The sequence below is a fragment of the Neolamprologus brichardi genome, chromosome 22, assembly GCF_056152115.1.
Source record: "Neolamprologus brichardi isolate AB-2024 chromosome 22, ASM5615211v1, whole genome shotgun sequence".
NCBI lineage: Eukaryota > Metazoa > Chordata > Actinopteri > Cichliformes > Cichlidae > Neolamprologus > Neolamprologus brichardi.
Window position 1 is genome coordinate 5,582,979 of NC_142124.1, and position 22,757 is coordinate 5,605,735.

Consider the following 22,757-nt stretch of genomic DNA (forward strand, 5'->3'; position numbering starts at 1 on the left):
CATCATAAATACATTATTTCATATTTATTACTTCTCCCTCCTCATTGCTTTATTATTGTAGCTCTAGTAATAAATAATAATGTAAGGATTCTGAATCAGCACCATGATGCCCATAGTATATACAGTATTCTGAAGAAGGTCTAAAATGTCACTGTGTGTGCGTGCATGTGTGTGTTTTATTTAGATGGATTTTTTTAAATTATTACTTATGATATAACATTGTCCAGACATGGCTGGTAAGGACATGAGGAGGAAACAGTAGGAGCTGTGTGCGGCTACTAAAGGCAGTGCTATAACATTTTTCTCTCATCATTTTATTATAGATTAAGTGCAAGAGTTGTTAGGTGTGGATAATTAAATTATAGTTTATTGCAATAGCAAGTTGTGCCTTGTTCTCAGATAGACAGCAAGTGGAGAGTGATATATGAAATGATGGGATGGAAGGAAGAGGCAAAGAGTGATTCACAGGAAGAGCCTAAATTATTTCTCACAGTTTTTTGTTGCCTTATGGTTCCAAGCGCTGTCACCAATCTTTGCATTTTGTTATTATCTCATGATACTTGTTTAATCAGCTACCATCTCTCCTATGGACTTTTTAATGTTTACAGTCTCAGATCAGCACAGCCCTGCCCTCCAGCACTATCCACAGCAACCCCTCAACAGCAACATTGTACCCATCAGGTAAAACATCGGCTACGTTTGCTTTGCCTTGTTGCCCATATTAGATTCTTGATGAATGTGTGTTGTTGTTATTCAGCCTGGTTCAATGTGCCCCTTTTTAACTTTGAGCACCCGCCCCTTTAAATGTCTCTGCACGGCCCTGTATTTGTCCATTTGTGCTACTTAATTGTATATGACGTTTATTAAAAAAAAAGAATACATATTACATATACATATGCATAATACATATTACGGAAGCGTAGAGCTGCCATCCAGGCAAAAGAAAAATACAAGTGTATCACGTTATAACGTGAAAAGTTTATTGTTCTAACAAGATACTTTTCCTGTTTGTACAATATACTTTTCATGTTTGAACAACATAATATCACGTTATTACAATATACATAATTATCACGTTCGTACAATATAATTATTATATTGTACGAACAGGAAAAGTATCTTGTTAGAACAATAAACATTTCACGTTATAACGTGATACACTTGTATTTTTCTTTTGCCTGGATGGCAGCTCTACGCTTCCGTAAACATATACATACACTTCATATCTCTGTAACGGAAAAGATAGGATCGTGAAAGACCCCGATTCCCTCCCATTTTCGTGCCATTTTGCTGTGCTAAAATAAGTTCATATTTGCCTGATGGTATTATTATTTTATATAATATTTTAGACTTAACCCAGTTCCTTATATTAGACTAAAATGTCTAAGCTACACAAAAGCGACACATTTGATTCTAAGTGTCAGTTAATGCCTTCCTTTTTATTATGACTTTATTCTGCACTACGTGCTTTCAATTTTTATGTTCGTCCACCAGATGATGCTACTTGTTTTTATTATTCATAGCAGCTTGTGGTTGGGTGTCAAGTTTATAATTAGGTTATGATTAGGTTTAGGCTGAGGGTTAGGATTAGGCATTCATATTTTAATGGTTAGGGTTAAGGAAAGCATTATGTGAATGAGATGTCCTCACTAAGATATGAAAACGAGTGTGTGTGTGTGTGTGTCTAACTTATTTTCTCTTAGAAGACCATTCTTGGAATTATAAACTAGTTTAATAATAAAAATATGCTAACCTTTTGGAGCTGCAAAAGTTATCCCGGGAGCAAGAACTAAAGTAAAACTAGACTGTACAGCATACAGCAGACTCTGGAAATGATCGTGCACTCTGAGAGAGAAAACTGCTCTCCAGCCTCCTCTGAGGACTCGTCCATGTCAGTCACAGAGGCAGAAAGAGACCAGCTGGACTCCAGCTCTGGCACATCTGAACATGGATAAAGGAGCAACAGGATGGACTTGTCCATCTCCACATTTTGGTGTCCCCACACAAGACTATGTCCTTGCACCCAGAGGTTTAGTCCGAGGACACTACACAGTATGCCACTATGCCATGAGTGACCCAAAGTCCAGCTTTGCAGATCCCTCTCATCAGTAAATGTAAGGGCAGTGTGATGTTTTTTTGTCATAAGGGTCAAATGCATTAGCATTTTAAGGCTTAAAGAAAAACAGGCAATGACACAAACTTATGGGACAGAGTGCTCTTTGAGATTCTATGAACGGGATCACTTTATTTTGAGTTTAGCTGTTGTTTATTTAGTCAACAGACGGATCATCTTCCTTTAAGGCCAAAGACTTGTATGACCCGAGTAGCAGGAAAATAACACCAACATATAGAAGGTTGTTGGTTATGACTTGTACACAGTAGCTAGCAGTGGAATGGATACTGTCCATAAAGACCTGGAACAATAATAAGGGCAATTTTTCCTTCTTTTTTTAACATGAGCATTGTTTATATAGTAAATATTTAGGGTTTGGAGCAGGATTGACCTGTTCTTTGTTTAACCATCCACAACTGTGCTGGTTCTGCATATCTGGTCTCTCTCAGGTGTCCACGGGATGAACAGTTGTTAATGAAAGAGTGACTATGGATAAATTGAAGATTTTACAGAACTACAACAACAAAAAAAATTCCAACACACCGAAAGCACACACACACACACACACACACACAAAACAGATTAAAAACAAAAAAATAAATAAGAAGAGATTTATGAAACACCATTGATGGAGTCTGATCTGAATTAGTTTCATCAGTTTTGAAGTGCTGTTGGTAAATGGTCCATCTCCTCTGGTCATCAGAGTCGTCAACAAGACCATGAAATACCCACAGGATGCTTTAATAATAATAAAAATAAAAATAAAAATCAATACACACATTAACTTGTAGCCAGAGTAGTTCAACAGCTATTGCAATGTTATATTCAAGTCTCTCACTGCTTTGCAATTTTCAGGTAGAAGCTGCAGTCTGTAAGTGAGTGAAGCCAGCATAAAGTGATTTACAGCAGTCAAGGTGAGACAGAAATTATAAAGATGTCCTTTATTAATGAAACATGAAAGCCAAATTAATTTTGACAACAAACCAAGCTGATTTTCAATTTTGAGACCAATGATTAAAACAGCTGGGACTGATGAAGTGTGTCATCTCCATATCATTGGTGAAATATACTGTATTTTGAATAATCTTGCTGATGGCAGTGCACCAGGTTCTAGTTTGACAGGTAAGAACATAATACATGTAGAGCAGATTCTGTAATATCAGACATAATTTATTTTGATGCAGGAGAAAGTGTTTAGAATTATTTAGTAAAAGCAGATTCAGGTTTAACTTTTTCGAAAACAACTGAATGAAACATTCAGATCAACACTCATCTGGAAGGTCTCATCATTGTTGGGGAGAATCTCTCCAGGATCCACACCATCATGAAGCTCCTCTCCATCTTTCCTCCAGAACATCACGGCAGTGTCAGGATAGAAACCTGTAGCGTGGCAGCTGACTGGAGAGGAGGGAGTCTTCTGGAGGAGAGACACTGAGGGAAGAACTGGGGGTGGGGTTGGGGGAGAGCGGCACGGAGAGTGCATGGAATAACATGGGAAAGTAAAAACAGAAAAGGAAAGAGGAATCAAGGTGGAGGAATTGAATCAGGACATATGAAAAAAATATCTGCCCGAAATCAGTCTCATAAAAATAAAATTTAAAGTGTATCAGGTCATGTGATTCTACCTGATTTCTGTAGGGGGCTTTTTGCACTTACACAGAAAACAGCGATCGTAAAGAGCTGTTATATATTGCACCTTGTGTTAAGCACTGCTATTTTCAAAGGTTTGAGTTGTGCTCATAATTCAAGTCCAATAATTAGACGGTCGTCATCATTTTTATTAGCATGAACTAACTGGAACACTGCAGCTTTTAAAGGCAGGCCTGATGTGAAGATCACAGGACCACAAGAAAACAATAAAAGAAGGAAAAAAACACAGAAAACAATTGATCGCATCAGTCATGTGACAGATGTCTTGATTATAGCAACAGCTGTAAAAAGCTGAAAAAGTGTTAAAGTACAATTTTTCAAGGCAAAATCTAAATTGAAAATTTGTCCTTTTAGGACCACAGAATGTAAAATGTAGCTTTTCACATCAGTGTGTTTTGTTTAGATATATCCCATGATTTAAAATGATCTGAGGTTCACCTTCACTTTTGGTGAATTGCTTCAAATTAGAAATCATGTTTTTGAAGAAGTTTGGCTGTTTCTTGAAACACATGTGATTGTACCACTCCTTCTGCTCAGGATTGGTTTGTATTATTTTCTTCACCCAGTCCTGTTTTGGTTTTAATGTCATGCTGTTGCTGTCACAGTAACCCGCCTGGATGCCGTTAAACACCAGTACACCCATGAACTCTGGGATGTTTGGGACTCCAGAGGATCCAGTGACAAAATACTTCAGTGAATGTTTCACTGTGGAGCAAACAATATTTATAATGTTAGTGAATTAAGAAAATGAACATTAGCATAATACACTCAGTATGATTAAGGTAACATATTCTCATTAACGTTGCAGTAACAGTGACATGAGTCTAACATACTTTTATTTTCATTAAAAATAAAAGTCACTGATCTGGTTTGAGGGTGTTCCTTACAGCAAACCTAAAAGTTATCAAGAAAAACTGTCATCTATCTACTGTGTGTGTGTGTGTGTGTGTGTGTGTGTGTGTGTGTCTGTGTGTGTGTGTGTGTGCCTTAAATCATCCTAAATCTCCAGTAAGCAGTAAACAGGGTGCATGTGACAGGAGACGCCTAACTTTGCAGTTCTTATACACCAAGCTGTTTTTTCAGTACTAATAAGAAAATTCTGTCCTGTTTCATATTCTTATTATTCCAGAAACTGTGTTCTAAACTTCAATTAAAAATGTCAAAAGCGCAATGAAAGTACAATGAAAAGTAAAAGCTGCTCATGCCATGGTCCGCGGCCCGGTGTCCGAGGAGCTGATGGGATGCCCACGCCCACGGGTGTGGCTGTTCACTCCACACCTGCATCCCATCTCAGGCGATTATCAGGTGGACTATTTGATTCAGCCCAGCCAGCTGCTCCACGCCAGTCCGTTAGTCGTCTCACAGCAGTAACGTACACCAACGGGAAGGCGGTTGTGAAAACCCTCATTTACCTGAACAAACGCTAATCTTTTCCTTTGGGCTCAGGTAACAGCTCGGCGTGTTTTTGAGCCACCTGCATGTCCACCTGCCCGTCTGGAGTTTGGATCGCCTCCAGTACCAATCACCTCTACTTTCCTGGAGCTCCCCCGCGGACCCTCACCCCTCCCTCCGGCTCCCACGGCCCCGCTTTGACTGTAAGACTCATACTCTCCCCCACGTATGCTGCTATTTCCCCGCTCCCCAGTAACTCTCTTCCTCTTTCTGTTACAGCCTCCCACAGTCCCGATTACGGCGTTCCTGCGTAACTCATCCCCCGGTCCCATGTTTCTCGCGTGTTTTCCTTTGACCCTTTCGGGACACCTTTAGTTGAAATAAAGTTTATTTTTCATACTCCTGTGCGTGTTGTCTCTGCTTCTGGGTCCAGCTTGTGTACTGAACTTCGGTTCATGACAGCTCAAGGTCAGGTTACTGCTGTTAGAGATAAAAAAAATTTCATACCTGCAAATAAACTACGACAGAAGATAAGCAGCAAACACAACTTCATCGTTTCTCTATCTTTAAGGTCATAACACTTATTCCTTTTCTTTACAGAAATGTGAATCAACAAGTCGTCGTCCACCGACAGTAAGTGACCAACCCGTGTCCCTCCCCCTGTTCCTCCAGTTCCTCCAGTTAGCACGCTTGTAACCATGGAAACGCTTAACTCTGCAGTTCTTACATACAAACCCTTTTTTTTTAATTTGCAGTAAAAATATGAAAACATAGAAAGTCTTATGAAACTATGCAAACTACTGAATGATTTAACATTGTGTTGTTTCAAAGTTTTCATCAGTGTTGCCTAAAGGCAGAAATTGGCGCCGTTTATGTCTGCAGGGGTCTGCAGAGATGTTTTCTATCTGTTTCCTTATCCTGGACCTGTACAGGGCTCATTTCTATATACAACTCCAATTTTAATTGCTTGGACATTGTGTAAAATATATATAACATCATAATGCAATGATTTACAAATCTCACAAGGCTATATTTTATTCAAAATAGAACCTACACAACATATCAAATGTTCAAACTGAGATATTTTACTGTTTCATTAAAACGTATGTAAATATTAATTTGGAATTTGCTGGCAGCAACACATCTCAATAAAATTGTCTTGAAAAAAGACATGCAAACTCCACACAGAAAGACTGATGGTGGAATTGGACTCAGGATCTTCTTGCTGTGAGGAAACCGTGCTAACCATCATGCCACTGTGCTGCACCACACCTGTGCATCCACCAGGCGGTGCAGTGCTAATGGAAGTTTTATTTTTCATGATCAATCTTCCACCTGGGCCTTACTCAGAGTTTCTATCTGAATTCTAAGACTTTTTTTAATCTGATTTAATGCTCAGCATACCACGCACATGGTATTTTTACACCAATATTAAATAAAACTTGAAACACATTCACTAATATAAGTCAATTTACACTTGCATGTGATCTGTTAAATCAATTCCCTTATGTTATAATTGCTAATAGCTGCTGATATTTGTAATATTAATAATTTTAAGTAGTGAAGACGGAAGAAGAGATGTTAATTAAATATTTAATTAACTGAATTAATTGAAAGTTCCAGAGGACCAGCAACAGCAACTATTGCCTGAATGGTGGGATTGAGGTTTTGGAGAACATCGATGAGATGTCATCTGAACTTCAGATTATTTCTGTAACCCTGGTTTTCAGAGTAGCATGAGTGAAATGTCTCATCATGGGATGCGCCTCCCTGCATATTCCTCAGAAGCATGCATTGCATTTGGCCAATCTTGACTGGTGATTGCAATGTCGCTGACACATTTAGCGGAGGCAGCAATGCTGAATTCACAGACACATGCTTTAAATCAGCCTCCTATAGAGGTTCAAATGGTCCAGCATCACTCCATACAATTTCAATTCAATTTCAATTTATTTATATAGCACCAAATCACAACAACAGTCGCCTCAAGGCACTTTATATTTCACAGTAGATCGTACAATAATAGATACAGAGAAAAACCCAACAATCATTTGACCCCCTATGAGCAAGCACTTTGGCGACAGTGGGAAGGAAAAACTCCTTTGCTTTAGCAGAAAGGAAAGTTTTTAGCCTAATCTTAAAAGCAGAGATAGTGTCTGTCTCCCGAATCCAAACTGGAAGCTGGTTCCACAGAAGAGGGGCCTGAAAACTGAAGGCTCTGCCTCCCATTCTACTTTTACATACTCTAGGAACAACAAGTAGGCCTGCAGAGCGAGAGCGAAGTGCTCTAATAGGGTGATATGGTACTACAAGGTCATTAAGATAAGATGGGGCCTGATTATTTAAGACCTTGTATGTGAGGAGCAGGATTTTGAATTCAATTCTGGATTTAACAGGAAGCCAATGAAGGGAAGCCAAAACAGGAGAAATATGCTTTCTCTTTCTAGTCCCTTTTATATTTAGAGAAAATGTTTTAGCAATGTATCCCAAACGGCAAAGAATCTCTCCTTCGACCCCTTGAGAGCGTACTTTATTTTTTCCAACTGAATAATTAATCCAAGGGATTAATTTTTGCCCAAGTAGAGGAGGTTAGGTATCTTGGGACAGGGGAGCGGGAGATCAACAAACAGACTGGTGCCATGGCTGTAGCGATGTGGACAGTGTACCAGTCAGTTGTGATGAAGAGAGAGCTGAGCATAAAAGCAAAGCTCTCAATTTACCAGTTGATCTATGTCCCTACCCTCACCTACCCTCATAAAAGAATGAGATCCCGAAAACAATCGGCGAAAGGTGGCCGTCCTCACCCTTAGAGACAGGGTGATGTGTTCGGCCATCGGGAAGGGGCTCAGAGTAGAGCTGCTACTCATCCACATCCAAAGGAGCCAGACTATTGTCTTATAGTCTCATACTGTTGCTTCAGATTTTCGGTGTCTGCAACCACATTATGCAGTTTAGATTACAAAATTAGCTAGAAAACCAAAGTCATTTCCTGTGCTGAGAATGATCTCTTCAATTATATGATTAGATTTGCCTCGGTAAATTTGACAATGGTCACCATATCACACATCACCTCAAGAGATTTTTTTTTTTCATGTAAAATTCTTACACCATTAAAGAAACCCTATAATCCATTGATCCTTGGGTGAGAACACTTCAAAGGAAAAGGAAGAGCTAGCACAATGCACAAACTGCAGGTCAGATCCTGAAATGGACTGGAAGCCAGTGTAAGGAGGCCAGTATAGGTTTAACACTCTTTCTTGCCCAACAAAAGGCGAGTTGCTGCATTTTGAACAGCAACAGCAACCCGACCGATCAAGTCCACACAGTTGAGCTTGACAGTTGGGCAGAAGTCTTTTGGCTCTCAGCGAAGGCGGTCGCACTTTTCTCCTCTCCTGCCCTTATCTTCCCTGCTTAGCTTCTTATGTCCTTGTCTTGTCTTGTGTTTTTACTTACTTTTCCCTGGAACACTCTCTCACAGTCTGTTCTCTAAAACCTAAAAGAGGAATTATGGATTTGATCAACTGGTCTCTGAATGCAATTGACAGCCCTTCTCAACGAGAAGTCTGGGCTCGGGTGAGCCTGACTGCTGAAGATATCTACCTATTCGGAACCATGATAACAGGGTTCTTGCTGATCGGAGCTGGCTTGGCCCTGGCTTATCGAAGAATTAAGGAAGCGGAACCGGATGTTCAAACCCCCACAAGGCTGCCCGCTGGGATTGAAACGATGGGACGAGGCGTGAGTTTCTCAAAATGGGCTCATTGAGTGCAGCACGGAGAAGATCTTGGAGAACGCACGGCTGCCGTGAATACTCAGAACAAGACCTCTGAGTGAAAAACTGGATTACATCTGGTGGGGCTAGCTCGAATAACACCTTTGAGCACAAATTCGATCACATCTTGGGGAAGTGCACTGCGGTCGTGAGTTCTCAGAATCTGCTCTTTGAGCAAAAAGAATAACAACATCACGGAACGTAAGTTTGGATAACATCATAGAAAGCTCACGGCTCTCCAACGGGAGATTGAGAGACCAGTGTTGGACTGTTAGAACAGCTTTGAAATTCATATGAGCTGTTCGCACTAAAGTAAAAACCATCATCACTTCATGCGGATACCCCTTTGGCGCCAGCTGCGGCCTCAAGGCTGGAGCTGAACAAAACACCCTGATAACGACTGTGTTTAGACTGTTCCCCCCATTCCATGCAAGGCCACCTGGGTTGGCTGGAAGACTGTTTACTTAGCCTGGCGGGGCGAAGGACACTGTCTCAGATGAACTCTGGACACACACACACACACACATACACTGATATGCACACACTGATCCCCCCTCCCTTTCCAAACGCCTTCGATGCTTGTGCCCTACCGGGGAAGATGGCAGTCGACTGGACCAGCGCAGACATGCTGCAGGACCGGATGCGCTGTCTACACCGGCTCTCTCTTACCCTTTACCCGCCCGTTGCTTGTCTTGTGTTTCTATGGTGTATTGATAGTCATGTGCTTTTTGTGCTGAGGTGTTTTTTCTGTTATCAAACTGTTCTGTTATCAAACACTAGGAGCTCAGTCTGAGTGGAGTTTTTTTTTCTCCTCCTCTTACCTCATGTTATGTATTTTCGTTGTTTTTTCCCTGTCAGCCTACCTTTCTGACATGTCTCCCCAATGTGATGTTTGTGTAAAGTTGGTCAGAAGGTTCCTTTGTAAGTGCGCATGCGCCATTAGCGTGCTGCCTGCTGTAACCCTAATTTCCTTTGGGATTAATAAAGTTTTCTGATTCTGAATAACAATAAATAAAACAGCAAAACGGTGTGAAATAGGAGTATCACAAATCTCAGTGAGACAAAGTTTAAACCAATTGACAACACAAGGTCCAGTATGTGTCCCCTGCAAATTCAAAAAAGACTTCTTTGCTGAATTTAGCAAGTAGTATTCCAGTTTATGACAAATGACTGCACTTCAAAGGTGGAGGAGGGGTCAGATGTTGACTGTCGACATCGGAAACTGGATTTTAATACAGCTGTTAGGCCCAGACCTCTGCCTGTAGTTCGAGGGGAACTGGAAAACATACAGTCAAGAGGAAAAGTTCTGAGAATGGGGTGAACTCTCCAGCATGAAGCCAAGTCTCTGTCAGAAACATAAAATCCAATTCACTAGATGAGAAGGATTCATTTAACTGAAAAGTATTGTTTATTAGAGATCTAGCATTTATAAGAGTCAAACGAACATTTTTTTTTCCTCACAAACTGTTGTAGAGGTGCAGCTCAATGGGCAAATGTTCCCATAATTCACATCGCAACACCTGGTCTGTTTTATTTACTTTTTTTTATTTATCCATTTGATAAGCATTCAAATCTCTTAATGAATACAGAATATAGATCTAGCACAAAGCAAGAAAGCACGAGATAAAGCTAATCAAAAAGGTATTGGCTGAAGCAAATGCGTGTTATGCCAACCCTTTTAACAAAAGATAATTTAGGAAACAGCTCATTTACATAGGGCTTGAAGCAAAAGAGTAAAACAAAACAAACAAACAAACAGAAAAACAAAACAAAAAAAGTCCATCTTAGATAAGTAAGTACTTTAAATTAAATTTCATAACGATAATCCAAGCAAAACAACCAAGAGTTTTAGTATTATTATTATTATTATTGCTCTTCTTCATTCTTGATTAATACATTTTTCTAATCTCTGGTTTTAAACATGTTTTTAAACAAGGAAAAGGAGAAGCTTCCACCAGCAAGTCAGGTAAACCCAGATGAGCAGGAAAGGCAAGCTGGATCCACTGAAGCCCCAGTGATCGTTGAGTTGGAAAAAAAAATCCACCTGAATAGCAGAAAGAATTAAACCAACAGCCACATCTCAGGTAAGATTTAGCTCTCAACAGAAGACCTACACATCTCCCCCTTCATCTGAAACGTTTCCTCTATTAGATGACAGCAGGCAAGTGAACAAGTGTGCCAGTTAAAACACCAGTGATCGTAGAGGGGTTGAGGTTTGATCGCCCATATTATGCTTTATTCAAGTTTTGTGGGATGACTTGATATCAAAAAGTGCTTGGTCGTCATATACCACAAGAGCAGACACACATTGGCAACAAACACAGAATAAAACAATAGCAACTGCTGAGTAAGTTTCAGTAATTACAACAATGAGAAACTAATTCTTAAGTATGTATGGTGTGCCATACTTGAGGGTGCAAGAACACATAATGCTTAAGTAATCAGTATTGAGAGAGGGTTTACTCTTTTGTGCTAATATTTTGGGTTGAAAGAAGTGCTCATAGCTTGCACAATCACTTAATCCCAGTTTTAACCCAGGCTAATATAACACAGTTACTGTACATTGAGCAATACATTAATTAAAAAGCAAAGTGACAGGATTAGCTCTAAAAGCTAGAGTGCAAAGTTATTGTCTTCAAAACACTCAACTGCAGTGTTACAACCACTGCAGTTTAGTGTTTTGTCCAATTTGATGATGATGTTCTCATTTTCACTGGAAAAGTGAAACACACAGACATATTCAAACTGAGCTTTTTCAGCTTCCCATCGCAGTTTGGTGGTGACAGCCTGTGATGATGTGGCGATCCATGTCACTGTTTGCAGGTCAAATGATAGAAAGTCTTCTCCATCATACCCATACTGATTGAAGCCATTTATCTCTCCAGTCTCAACACCCCATTCACAGCTATTCATTCTTTGCAAAATATGAACACCTGAAAAAGAGAGACAGATCTCAGCACATCTTACAATTGATATCTACTCCAGGTGCCAAGGATCGTTCTTCATAAGGTTTTTAATCCACTCTGTTTTGAGTTCTGGTCCCCTTCCATTGCAGTCACAGTTACCTCCATTATTGTTTTTTATTAATGTTTTATAAAACGTTACTAATCTTTGTCACATTATTGAAATAAATATGTGGCTTAATTTAGATTAAACAAAAGCAGAAAATATCACTAAGGTTAAATATTTGTAATTCTGTTAGAGCTCTGAAAAAATCTACTTCTTGCAACTTACATATATGTTATCGTTAATTGATACATTCATCACTCGGTAACTTAAAGAATCTTCTTGATACCCAAACTACTTTGAGCTAACAGGAAGGCAACAGTAACAAACAATCACCCATTACAACCAAGCAGAAGAACATCTTTGAATGAACAACATACTGATCTGAGAAATACAGAGCCAGTATCATTAAGTGCTGACACAGATACACAGGTATATAAATTACACGGGCAAATCTATGTACTGAATGCATAATGTACTGAATATATGATATATATTGATAATAGCCACTGGGGGGGTAGCAGCTCTGCTTGCCTTTCTGTAAAGCCCCACAGGTCACTGCAAAATCCCACGGCATGCTCCGCTTTTTCTCTCCCATCACATTCAGTCTTTTGAGCCTCCCCTGTGTTTGTGCAGCATGGCTGAGTCACGTGATGACACAACAACAAAACACAGCAAAGCAGTTATGGTTAAGCTGCTTTCACAGACATATCAGACACATCTTTGATGAAACTGAAACAGTCTTCTGAACGTAGAAGAGAAAATTGATTGCGAATTTATTTAACCACGCTATTACTGACCAATACCAATGTTGGTATTAATACTATTGATACTATTGATTTAATAATTGGAGGTTATCATTGTGCAGCCAGCACATTTAGATCAGAGACTGCTGGTGGTACCGCGCACTCGTTTTAAAACTCGTGGTGATCGGGCCTTTCAGACTGTGGCACCACGGTTGTGGAATTCTTTCCCACTGTCTCTTCGCTGCACGGACTCCATTGATTCTTTTAAGAAACAGCTGAAGACATTTTTATTTAGAAAAGCATTTGATTAATTTCTTCTTATGCTGTTTTTATAGTTTTATTGTTTTACATTGTTTTATTTACTGTTATATTGTTTTTATATTCCCATTTCCTGTGTTGTAAAGCACTTTGTGATTTTTATCTGTGAAAAGCGCTATATAAATAAATTTTACTTACTTACTTACATATCAATACTTAACTAAATTTATTTATTTATTAAGAAAAAAATATTTATGTATATGTAAATGAGCTGCTTGCTAAATTATCTTTTGTTAAAAGGGTTGGCATAATAAGCACATGCTTCACCCAATACCTTTTTGATTAGCCTTATCTCATGCTTTCTTGCTTTGTGGTCATTTTTTCTTCTGTATTCACAGAGACATTTGAATGCTAATAAAACCCTCCACTTCTACAGTTTCTCTCAGCAGAGGAATAGCAGAAAGAAAGAAGAAAAAAAATGGACTGAAAGATTCATAACCAAATTTAAGGCCTATACTCTCTGGCCAGTTTAATAGGTACACCTGTTCAACTGCTTATTAACACAAATATGTAATCAGCCAATCAGACGGCAGCAAATGTAATTTAGTGTATTTAGGGATCTAGACTTCTTGGAAATATAAACATAGCATATTACAAAAATAAAAACATAATTAAAAAAATAATAAATCTCTGTGGGTCTCTCTGTGACCGAAAAACAGTCATTGTGTAATACTTTAATTTAACCAGGAGAGGGCAGTGTTGCTTTCCTTTTGGTGATTTACGCGTGTTTTTGTTGTTGTACAATATCAACCACCTGGAATCCCAAATACTTAAATCCACTACAAATGTAATAACCTTCCAAGTAAAGCTGAGCTCTGTGTATTGCTGAATTCTAAATTTCAGTGCTAGACTAAAAATAAATCAAATAAATGTATTGTTTTGCAGATACAAAATATCATTTGAACTCTTTTAAATTCCACTGACTGCAATCTGTCTGAGTGTATAACTGAAATCTAACAAAATTGTAAAAATCTATTTGAGTTAATCTGAAATCATACAGTTCATTGTGGTTAAAAAAATAAACATAACTTAATTCATGGACACATTTTGATTTCTTTGCATGTAGCTATATTAACATTTATACATTTAATAAATCATGAAATTAATACACGCATGTTCTCGTAACAATGTGACAAACTGTTTGCTCTTCATTCAGTGAAGTGAGCGTCACACGGTGCTCATATAAAACATATTCTGACAAATAGCCGCACAGCTGACGAGCCTTTTTTTTTCAGAAACTTGAAGGATAATTTCCTAAAGTCTGACCTGCATCGGACCATCCACTCAGTGTCCGTGGTTACCATGGTTACTGCAGAAGCTGCTAATTAAATAGTTGTCCCTGAGATAACTTACTGGAGACATGAATGTTTGTTTTTCCATTACAAAAAAATTGGATGACTTGGATAACTTATAGGAGTATCAGACTCCATGTGCCATGTCCTCGGAAATCTGGACTCGTGTGGTTTTTCAAGGACAAACTGGTAAGAGGTGCACACCACTATACTGAAATAAAGAAGCTATTACTGAAATACACAAGCTATATTATAAACTATGATATAAAACTTAAGGTTTAGTTAAAAAGGACACTTTCCTGCCTTTAGTCTTATTCATGAGCAGTATCAGTTGTCTTCTAACATCCAAGAGTCTGCACAATGTTTTTCATAGGTCCTAACACCAGGATCCCAGAACCAAAAAATAACCCAAAGGGTTAAAAGGTTCCACATTGATGCAGATGATGTATATGATTGTGGAACTTGTATAAAAAAATTGTATATGCCATATACGGGGCAATCGTGGCTCAAAAGTTGGGAGGTCGCCTTGTAATCGAAAGGTTGCCGGTTCAAGCCCCGGCTTGGACAGTCTCGGTCATTGTGTCCTTAGGCAAGACACTTCACCCGGAGTCAATGAATAAAAGCCAAAACAGGAGAAATATGCTCTCTCTTTCTAGTCCCTGTCAGTACTCTTGCTGCAGCATTTCGGATTAACTGAAGGCTTTTCAGGGAGTTTTTAGGACATCCTGATAATAATGAATTACAGTAGCCCAGCCTAGAAGTAATAAGTGCATGAACTAGTTTTTCAGCGTCACTCTGAGACAGGGTGTTTCTAATTTTAGAGATGCTGCGCAAATGGAAGAAAGCAGTAATAAATGCATGAACTAGTTTTTCAGCGTCACTCTGAGACAGGGTGTTTCTAATTTTAGAGATGCTGCGCAAATGGAAGAAAGCAGTCTTACATATTTGTTTAATATGTGCGTTGAAGGACATGTCTTGGTCAAAAATCACTCCAAGGTTCCTCACAGTGTTACTGGAGGCTGAGGCAATGCCATCCAGAATAAGAATCTGGTTAGATACCATATTTCTCCTGTGAGCACTAAGTGACCAGCACAGCTTTATCCAGTAAACTACATATTATAGTTCAGATTTTGGTGTTCCTGACATTAAAACTCACTTACATACAAATACAGAGTGCACATTACAAGAAAAGGTCTAAAATGTGACTTTATCTGAACGTAAAAAAAACAAAACAACTTAAGTTACAGAAATATCTATATTTTGACTGGAGACTGGAGTTGAAGAGAAGAGCATCAAATGTTGGAGTGCTTCTTGGTTATATGAAAAATGGTATGTAATGTTATTGGTGGTAGAAACGAATGCACCTTTTTATGTGTACATTTATAAATACCAGGAACTTATTGCTTTAGGTTTCTCCAGAATGTCACCTGCTGCTTTGGGCTTGCATGGTATCACATAACCAACTCCCATGAGCTCCACCTCATCTGCAAGTTTTGGAAATATGCCACTCTTGCGTACGAACAGGATAACTGGTAAAGTCCCTTTGTGCTTATTTAAGGCAGGTATTTATTTGTCTTTGTTTTTCTTAGCAGTAGATGTGTGTTTTATTTTTGTTTCCTGTTCGTGAGGCTTTCGTGTGAAATTAAACAAGAAGATTGGTAGTCACTTGTCTGACTGCATTCCTGGGCATTTGGGTTTATTGTAGGTTCTTCCTTCTACTTCTCCATGCTATGAAACTCTGTCATCGTTACTGTAATCCAATTATTTTCTCGCTAGTGAGCTAATCAGCGTCTGTGTGATTCAAATCTCAGTTTTCTCCTCTCGTCATTTCGTCTTTCAGACTCTCACCCATGTGGGTAAGAGTCTGGTCACTCAGAGAGCTTTATGCAATCCTCGACCTGCTCCATCTTCACCTCCATCAGTGTGTCTCCAGGGGATCCTGTCCTGTTTCATTAGAGTTGAATTAACAGATTGGTCATTCCTCAGATTCTGTTTCTCTTTAAATCATGTTTTGTTTTGTTTTATTGTTGTTGTTTTTTTGCCTGTCCCATTTGGTTCTTTAGCCATCAGAATTTTTGTCTGAAGACCAACAAGGATACCCAATGGATTTACTTTACCAAATGGATCATCACGGCCTTGCCATATTGGTCCATTTGATATTATTTATTTTATTTTATTTTCAGTTGTTACAGATGGGACAGACATGACTGAGGGATAGGAAAGGGAGAAAGAAAGAGGAAGGAAAAGAAAAACAGAAGGGAAGAGGGACAGTGAGAAAGGGCACTTAAAAAGAGAAAGAAGAGAAAAAAAATCTCCTGGATCACCTGTTGAGAGAAAAAAAGAGAAAACAAGGAAAAAAAACAGAGCAACATACTAAACACAACACCATCACGTTAATCTAGCTAAGTGTAAACAGCAGTAAATACTAAATATTGAATGTTGTTGTGTAGCAGGCAGGACCGACAGCACATAATGTGCTTGGAAATAGCAGCCAATAAAGGTGTAGTTTATGTCTATGAACAGTGAACACCTGTGTGCACACCTGTGTGCAGCAGCGCGCTTGTATTCAAAAGGTTTCCCCATGTAATGGTCTGCTAGAGGGTGTAGAGAGCCATAGCCCTGTCCCCCAGGGCATGAAGCAGGCACGGAGGAGATCCAGGCTCCAGACATCCAGAGGCCCCAGAGTGCGAGAGCCCAAGGAGGACCACCGGAGGGGCATCTGTGCCACCCTCCTGGGAAGAGCTGAGGAGAGCCCCAGATGAGGGGTCACCCAGTAGCCATGGAGCAGAAGCCAGAGGGGGCTGCAGTAGCGTGCCCGCCGGCTCTGCCAGCAGCCAGCTGTGCCAGAGTGAACCGAGCCGCAGGCCCAGAGGCCGGAGGCCCAAGGGCCCCCTTTGCCCCGGAAGAGGCCTGACCGAGCAACAGGCACCAGGCCCCGCCAAGTAGTCACCGGGAGTGAGCTGGTACATACCTGAGCGCCCAGCCCCGGACACCAAGAACCACCAACGCACCAACCCCTGAGGGCATCAGTTATGGGCAGGGAGTGTGGTGAGGGGAGATAGGCCTCCACACTTTGGAGGGCCTGGGAGTTCCCAGAGAGGTGGAGTCTAAGACCCGACCTGACATATAGACACAGACAAACAGGCACACACAGACACAAACATGCATTCCCACCCTCATGCACACATATACAAATAGTCAGCACTCACCCAACAAAGGGATAGACATACATGGACACTGTACACACAATCACACTCCCCAAACAAACTCTATACCCCAGGTCCAGGTACCCTCACCCCTGGAGGGGGAAACGGCACCTAGACCCAGGAGATGTTACCCTTTCCCCCGGGGTACAGGCAAGCAGACCGCCCCAGGCTCCACAGCAGCAGGGAGGCCCCGCATCCCAGATCCCAATCGGACGGCCAACACCTCCTCCCAGCCCCCCCCTGCCCCAATGGCCAGCAGAGAACAGGGGTGTGTGAAGACCCCAAACCTCCCGCTTCTCGCTCATGTGTAGTGTTGCTGCGTGTTGTTCTAAGGTGCATTTAAAACACGGGAGAGCATGGTGCTGCTGCTAGAGAGCAGCAGGTGTTAACACAGCCCCTCCTGAGAACCCTCAATGTCTACATGGATTTAAAATTGAGAGGTGGGCACTGTCACCAGAGGTGGGGTTGAATACACAGACCGTCCACTGGACGCCGTTAATGAGCCCACCCTCAAGGCCCTATATGTATGTGTTATGAGAGCGTGAGTAATGTGGATGTCTAAGTTGTGGAATAAAATTGAGGCACAGGTGGCCAGAAGGGGACAGGGGGGGGGGAGGGGGCGATGCCTCCCCTGCACCCTGTGACACACCCGCACCCCAAGGCCCTACTTGTGTGGGTGGGTGTGTTGGAGCGGGAAGAGGGAGGCAGCCGGGGATGGGGAGGAAAAGTAGCTTACGTCTATTGCAGCATAACTAAGGGAGGATTCAGGGTCACCTGGTCCAGCCCTAACTATATGCTTTAGCAAAAAGGAAAGTTTTAAGCCTAATCTTAAAAGTAAAGATAGTGTCTGTCTCCTGAATCCAAACTGGAAGCTGGTTCCACAGAAGAGGGGCCTGAAAACTGAAGGCTCTCCCTCCCATTCTACTTTTAAATACTCTAGGAACAACAAGTAAGCCTGCAGTGTAAGAGTGGAGTGCTCTTATAGGGTGATATGGTACTACAAGGTCATTAAGATAAGATGGGGCCTGATTATTTAAGACCTTGTATGTGAGGAGCAGGATTTTGAATTCAATTCTCTATTTACCAGGGAGTCAATGAAGGAAAACCAATAGAGGAGAAATATGCTAACTCTTTCTAGTCCCTGTCAGGACTCTTGCTGCAGCATTTTGGATTAACTGAAGGCTTTTCAGGGAGTTTTTAGGACATCCTGATAATAATGAATTGCAGTAGTCCAGCCTGGAAGTAATAAATGCATGAACTAGTTTGTCAGCGTCACTCTGAGACAGGGTATTTCTAATTTTAGAGATGTTGCGCAAATGCTACTTACCAAACAGGATAACTGGTAAAGTCCCTTTGTGCATATTTAAGGCAGGTATTTATTTGTCTTTTTTTTTCTTAGCAGTAGATATGTTCAGTTTTATTTTTGTTTCCTGTTCGTGAGGCTTTCGTGTGAAATTAAAAAATAAGATTGGTAGTCACTTGTCTGACTGCATTCCTGGGCATTTGGGTTTATTGTAGGTTCTTCCTTCTACTTCCCCATGCTATGAAACTCTGTCATTGTTACTGTAATCCAATTATTTTCTCGCTAGTGAGCTAATCAGCGTCTGTGTGATTCAAATCTCAGTTTTCTCCTCTCGTCATTTCTAGGGATGGGTATTGTTTAGGTTTTATCCGATACCAGTACCAAACCGGTACTTTTGAAACGGTGCCGGTGCTTAAACGGTGCTCGAACCGGTGCTTAAAGAATGGAGAACACAAAATTGGTCCAAAAACCTCTCATGTTCAGCTGTTTTTTTGTAAAAAGATAACAATGTTAGCCTTTATCGGCGGCTATAGGGGATTTATGGCATCACTCTTGGTTGGAAGCAGTGCCTAAACAATGGAAAAAAAAAACCCTCTCATGTTTAGCTGTTTTCCACTTTTTCTTTGGTCATTTTAGCCTTTTTTGCCAGGGTGAAGGGAGTATCTGCCATCAAACAAGAAGACAGCCGCATGTAGCTATGATGGTGTTTGCTAGTTCACTTTACATGCATTAATTTAATAACGTGGTTAGCCCACTCAACGTAAATTACACATGAACAACATTAAGCTACTCAAGCAGAGAAGAACGGCTGCTGCTGCCATCATCATCCATCATCATTTCTGCTACACTGGCAGGGCTACGGGCCAGGACTCTACTCTTCGGGTTCTTGGGGTATGTTGCTTACTCCAGGTCCAATAACAGGCACCACACCCGCACTCGGTGCTCGGTCTTGCAGAAAGCTATCAAATACCATGCATTTCTTGGCTTTAAAATGCTATGCCTCGCCAGGTGTTTCATCAGATTCGAGGCGTTACCTCCTTTGCACAGCATCACCTTAAATCACTTCTTGCAGGCTGCTGAGTTTGCATCTTTTGCTGTGAAGTACAGGCAGGCTTTTGACCGCTCCGCCTTGAGCATTTTTAATCTGTAGCTCTGCTCTAAAACAACGTACGTACCTGAGCCCACCCACTATCCTCAGAAACATAAAATGACTGGCTAGAATCCAAAGTGTTTGACATCTCAGAAAAAAAAGCACCGAAATAAAGCACCAAAATGTGCGCTGCTTTTCTGTTTACTGCTTTTCTGGTTACTACCGTTTATGTCAGAACCGGTGCCGTAATGGCACCGGATACCGGTACCTATCCCTAAGAACGAGTCTGACTTATTACCGGCTATAGGAACCAAGCTCTTGCAACAGTTGTATAGGGATCGAATGGCCCGTAGCAATGGGCCAGACACCCCATACTCCCGTAGCACCTCCCACAGGACACCCCGAGGGACACGGTCGAATACCTTCTCCAAGTCAACAAAACACATGTAGACTGGTTGGGCAAACTCCCATGCACCCTCAAGTATCTTGAGAGGATAAAGAGCTGCTCCAGTGTTCCGTGACCAGTACGAAAACCGCATTGTTCCTCCTGTATCTAAGGTTTGACTAACGGACAAACTCTCCTTTCCAGCACCCTGGCATAGACTTTCCCAGGGAGGCTGAGGAGTGTGATCCCCCTATAGTTGGCACACACTCTCCGTTCCCCTTTCTTGAAAATGGGGACCACCACCCCGGTCTGCCAGTCAAGGGGTTCCGCCCCTGATCTCCACGCAACATTGCAGAGGCATGTCAGCCAGGACAGCCCTACAACATCCAGAGCCTTTAGGAACTCGGGGCAGACCTCATCCACACTAGGGGCTCTGCCATCAAGGAGTTGTTTAACTGCCTCAGTGACCTCACCCCCAGAAATTGGCAGATCATCCCCTTCATCCCCGAACTCTACTTCCTCCTCGGAAGACATGTCAGTGGGATTAAGGAGGTCCTCGAAGTATTCCTTCCACTGCCCAACAATTCTGTCAGTCGACGTAAGCAGCGCTCCGCCAGCACTATATACAGTACAGGAAGAGCACCGCTTTCCCCTCCTGAGTTTGCCAGAATCTCTTCAAGGAAACTCCACCCACACTCGAGTTTTTGCTTCAGCCACTGTCCGAGCCGCATCCTGCTTGGTCTGTTGGTACCTGTCAGCTGCCTCCGAAGTCCCACAGGCTAACCAAGCCCGATAGGACTCCTTCTTCAGCCTGGTCGCTCCCTTCACCTCTGGTGTCCAGCGTTTGGTTTGGGGGTTACCACCACGACAGGCACCAATCAGCTTGCAGCCGCAGCTCATTGCAGCAGCTTCGGCAATGGAGATGCTGAACATGGTCCATTCGGACTCAATGTCCTCAGTCTCCCTCGGAATGCTGTTGAAGCTCTGCCGGGGGTATGCGTTGAAGATCTCTTGGACTGGGGCCTCTGCTAGGCATTCCCAGCACACCCTCACTATACATTTAGGTGCATCGAGTCTGTCCAGCGTCCTCCCCTGCCACCTGATCCAACTCACCACTAGGTGATGATCAGTTAACAGCTCAGCCCCTCTCTTTACCCAAGTGTCGAGAACATATGGTAGCAGGTCTGGTGATACAATTACAAAATCGATCATCAACCTGCGGCCTAGAGCATCCTGCTGCCACGTGCACTTATGGACACTCTTCTGTTCGAACAAGGTGTTCGTTATGGCCAAACTGTGATTTGCACAGAAGTCCAATAACAAAAAACCACTCGGGTGCAGATTAGGGAGGCCGTTCCTCCCGATTACGCCCCTCCAGGTCTCACTGTCATTACCCACGTGAGCATTGAAGTCTCCCAGTAGGACAACAGAGTCTCCAGGCGGAGCACCTCCCAGCACCCCACCCAGGGACTGTAAAAAGGCTGGGTACTCTGAACTGCCAATCGACGTATAAGCGCAGATGACAGTCAGGAGCCATTCCCCAACCCAAAGGCGAAGGGAACAAACCCTCTCATCCACTGGGAAGAACCCCAACGTACAGGTAGCAAGCTGAGGGGATATTAAAATACCCACCCCAGCCCACGCCCCCTCTCACCAGGGGCAACTCCAGACTGAGACAAAGTCCAGCCCCTCTCCAGTCCAACCCCTCTTTTTTATTTTTATTTATTTATATTTATTTACATTTTTTTTTAATTTATTTATATTTTGTTTTTATTTCTTTCAATGAATAAAAAATAAAATGTCATTTCCTATTAAAACTACAAACACATCAAAATATGAGCATAGTCTTTATAGCTCAATATTTGCTTGAGTGATGTTAAAATGCTCAATTTATTTAATTTGATTTAACAATTTTGGGTGTAACCCACCTAAAATTGCCTCGTGAAAATTAACTGCTGTTCCCAAAGAATGTCAGTAGGTGGCACTATGAGATTGTTTAGTACTTGTGAACTAGAGGTGATATATAGAGAAGGAGAACAATGCTAAGGCTACGTATGGTGGTCGAAGCAAATCACTTAGAGTTCTATTTCAAACATTTGTTTCGGTGTCTCACTATGGGGAACGCTCTCTCAGCATTGTCCTCAGAAGCCTCTATATCATTACTCCAGCCAGCATTGGCTGGTAGTCGTGACGCTTGCGTCAGGGAGGGGCCACCCTCCTCCCTATAAAAGGGTGTGACGCAGCGTCACCCGTCATTCAATTTCAATTTCCTCTTCTCGCTTCTTAGAAACCTCATCTCTCCCGACTGTGAACATGAGTGGTAGCTTAACTGTCCACGCGAGCAAGCTAACACCTTGGTCACCGGGCGCTAGCACGGTTCACGTTTTGAGTCGCCTGCTCTTCACCACAGAGCCAGGTGGGAGAGTGTGTTAGCTGCCACCTAGCACAACAGCTAGCTGACCAAACTAACTGTCTTTGCTACAC

The 22,757-nt window shown here is 41.6% G+C and overlaps 1 protein-coding gene across 1 annotated transcript; it reads right to left on the reverse strand.

Annotated features, from left to right (window-relative positions):
- Window positions 1-3,338: 3,338 nt before the first annotated feature.
- Window positions 3,339-20,807, reverse strand: LOC102787334 (major histocompatibility complex class I-related protein 1-like). The gene is made up of 7 exons (XM_087835473.1): window positions 20,655-20,807; window positions 12,314-12,317; window positions 11,658-11,860; window positions 10,602-10,646; window positions 7,390-7,398; window positions 5,382-5,400; window positions 3,339-3,556 (listed from the first exon to the last, which is right to left on the reverse strand). The coding sequence occupies exons 1-7, from the start codon at window positions 20,805-20,807 to the stop codon at window positions 3,339-3,341; spliced, it is 651 nt and encodes a 216-aa protein (XP_087691599.1).
- Between the last annotated feature and the right edge of the window lie 1,950 nt (window positions 20,808-22,757).

What these genes read in the sequence shown, in the direction of transcription:
- LOC102787334 (XM_087835473.1), bottom strand. Translation starts at nt 20,807, where the DNA reads ATGTCTTCCGAGGAGGAAGTAGAGTTCGGGGATGAAGGGGATGATCTG. An exon ending in CTCAGTTTGAATATGTCTGT is followed by an intron (nt 10,647 to 11,657) that starts GTGTTTCACTTT and finishes TTTTGCTTCAAG; the next exon opens with CCCTATGTAAATGAGCTGTT.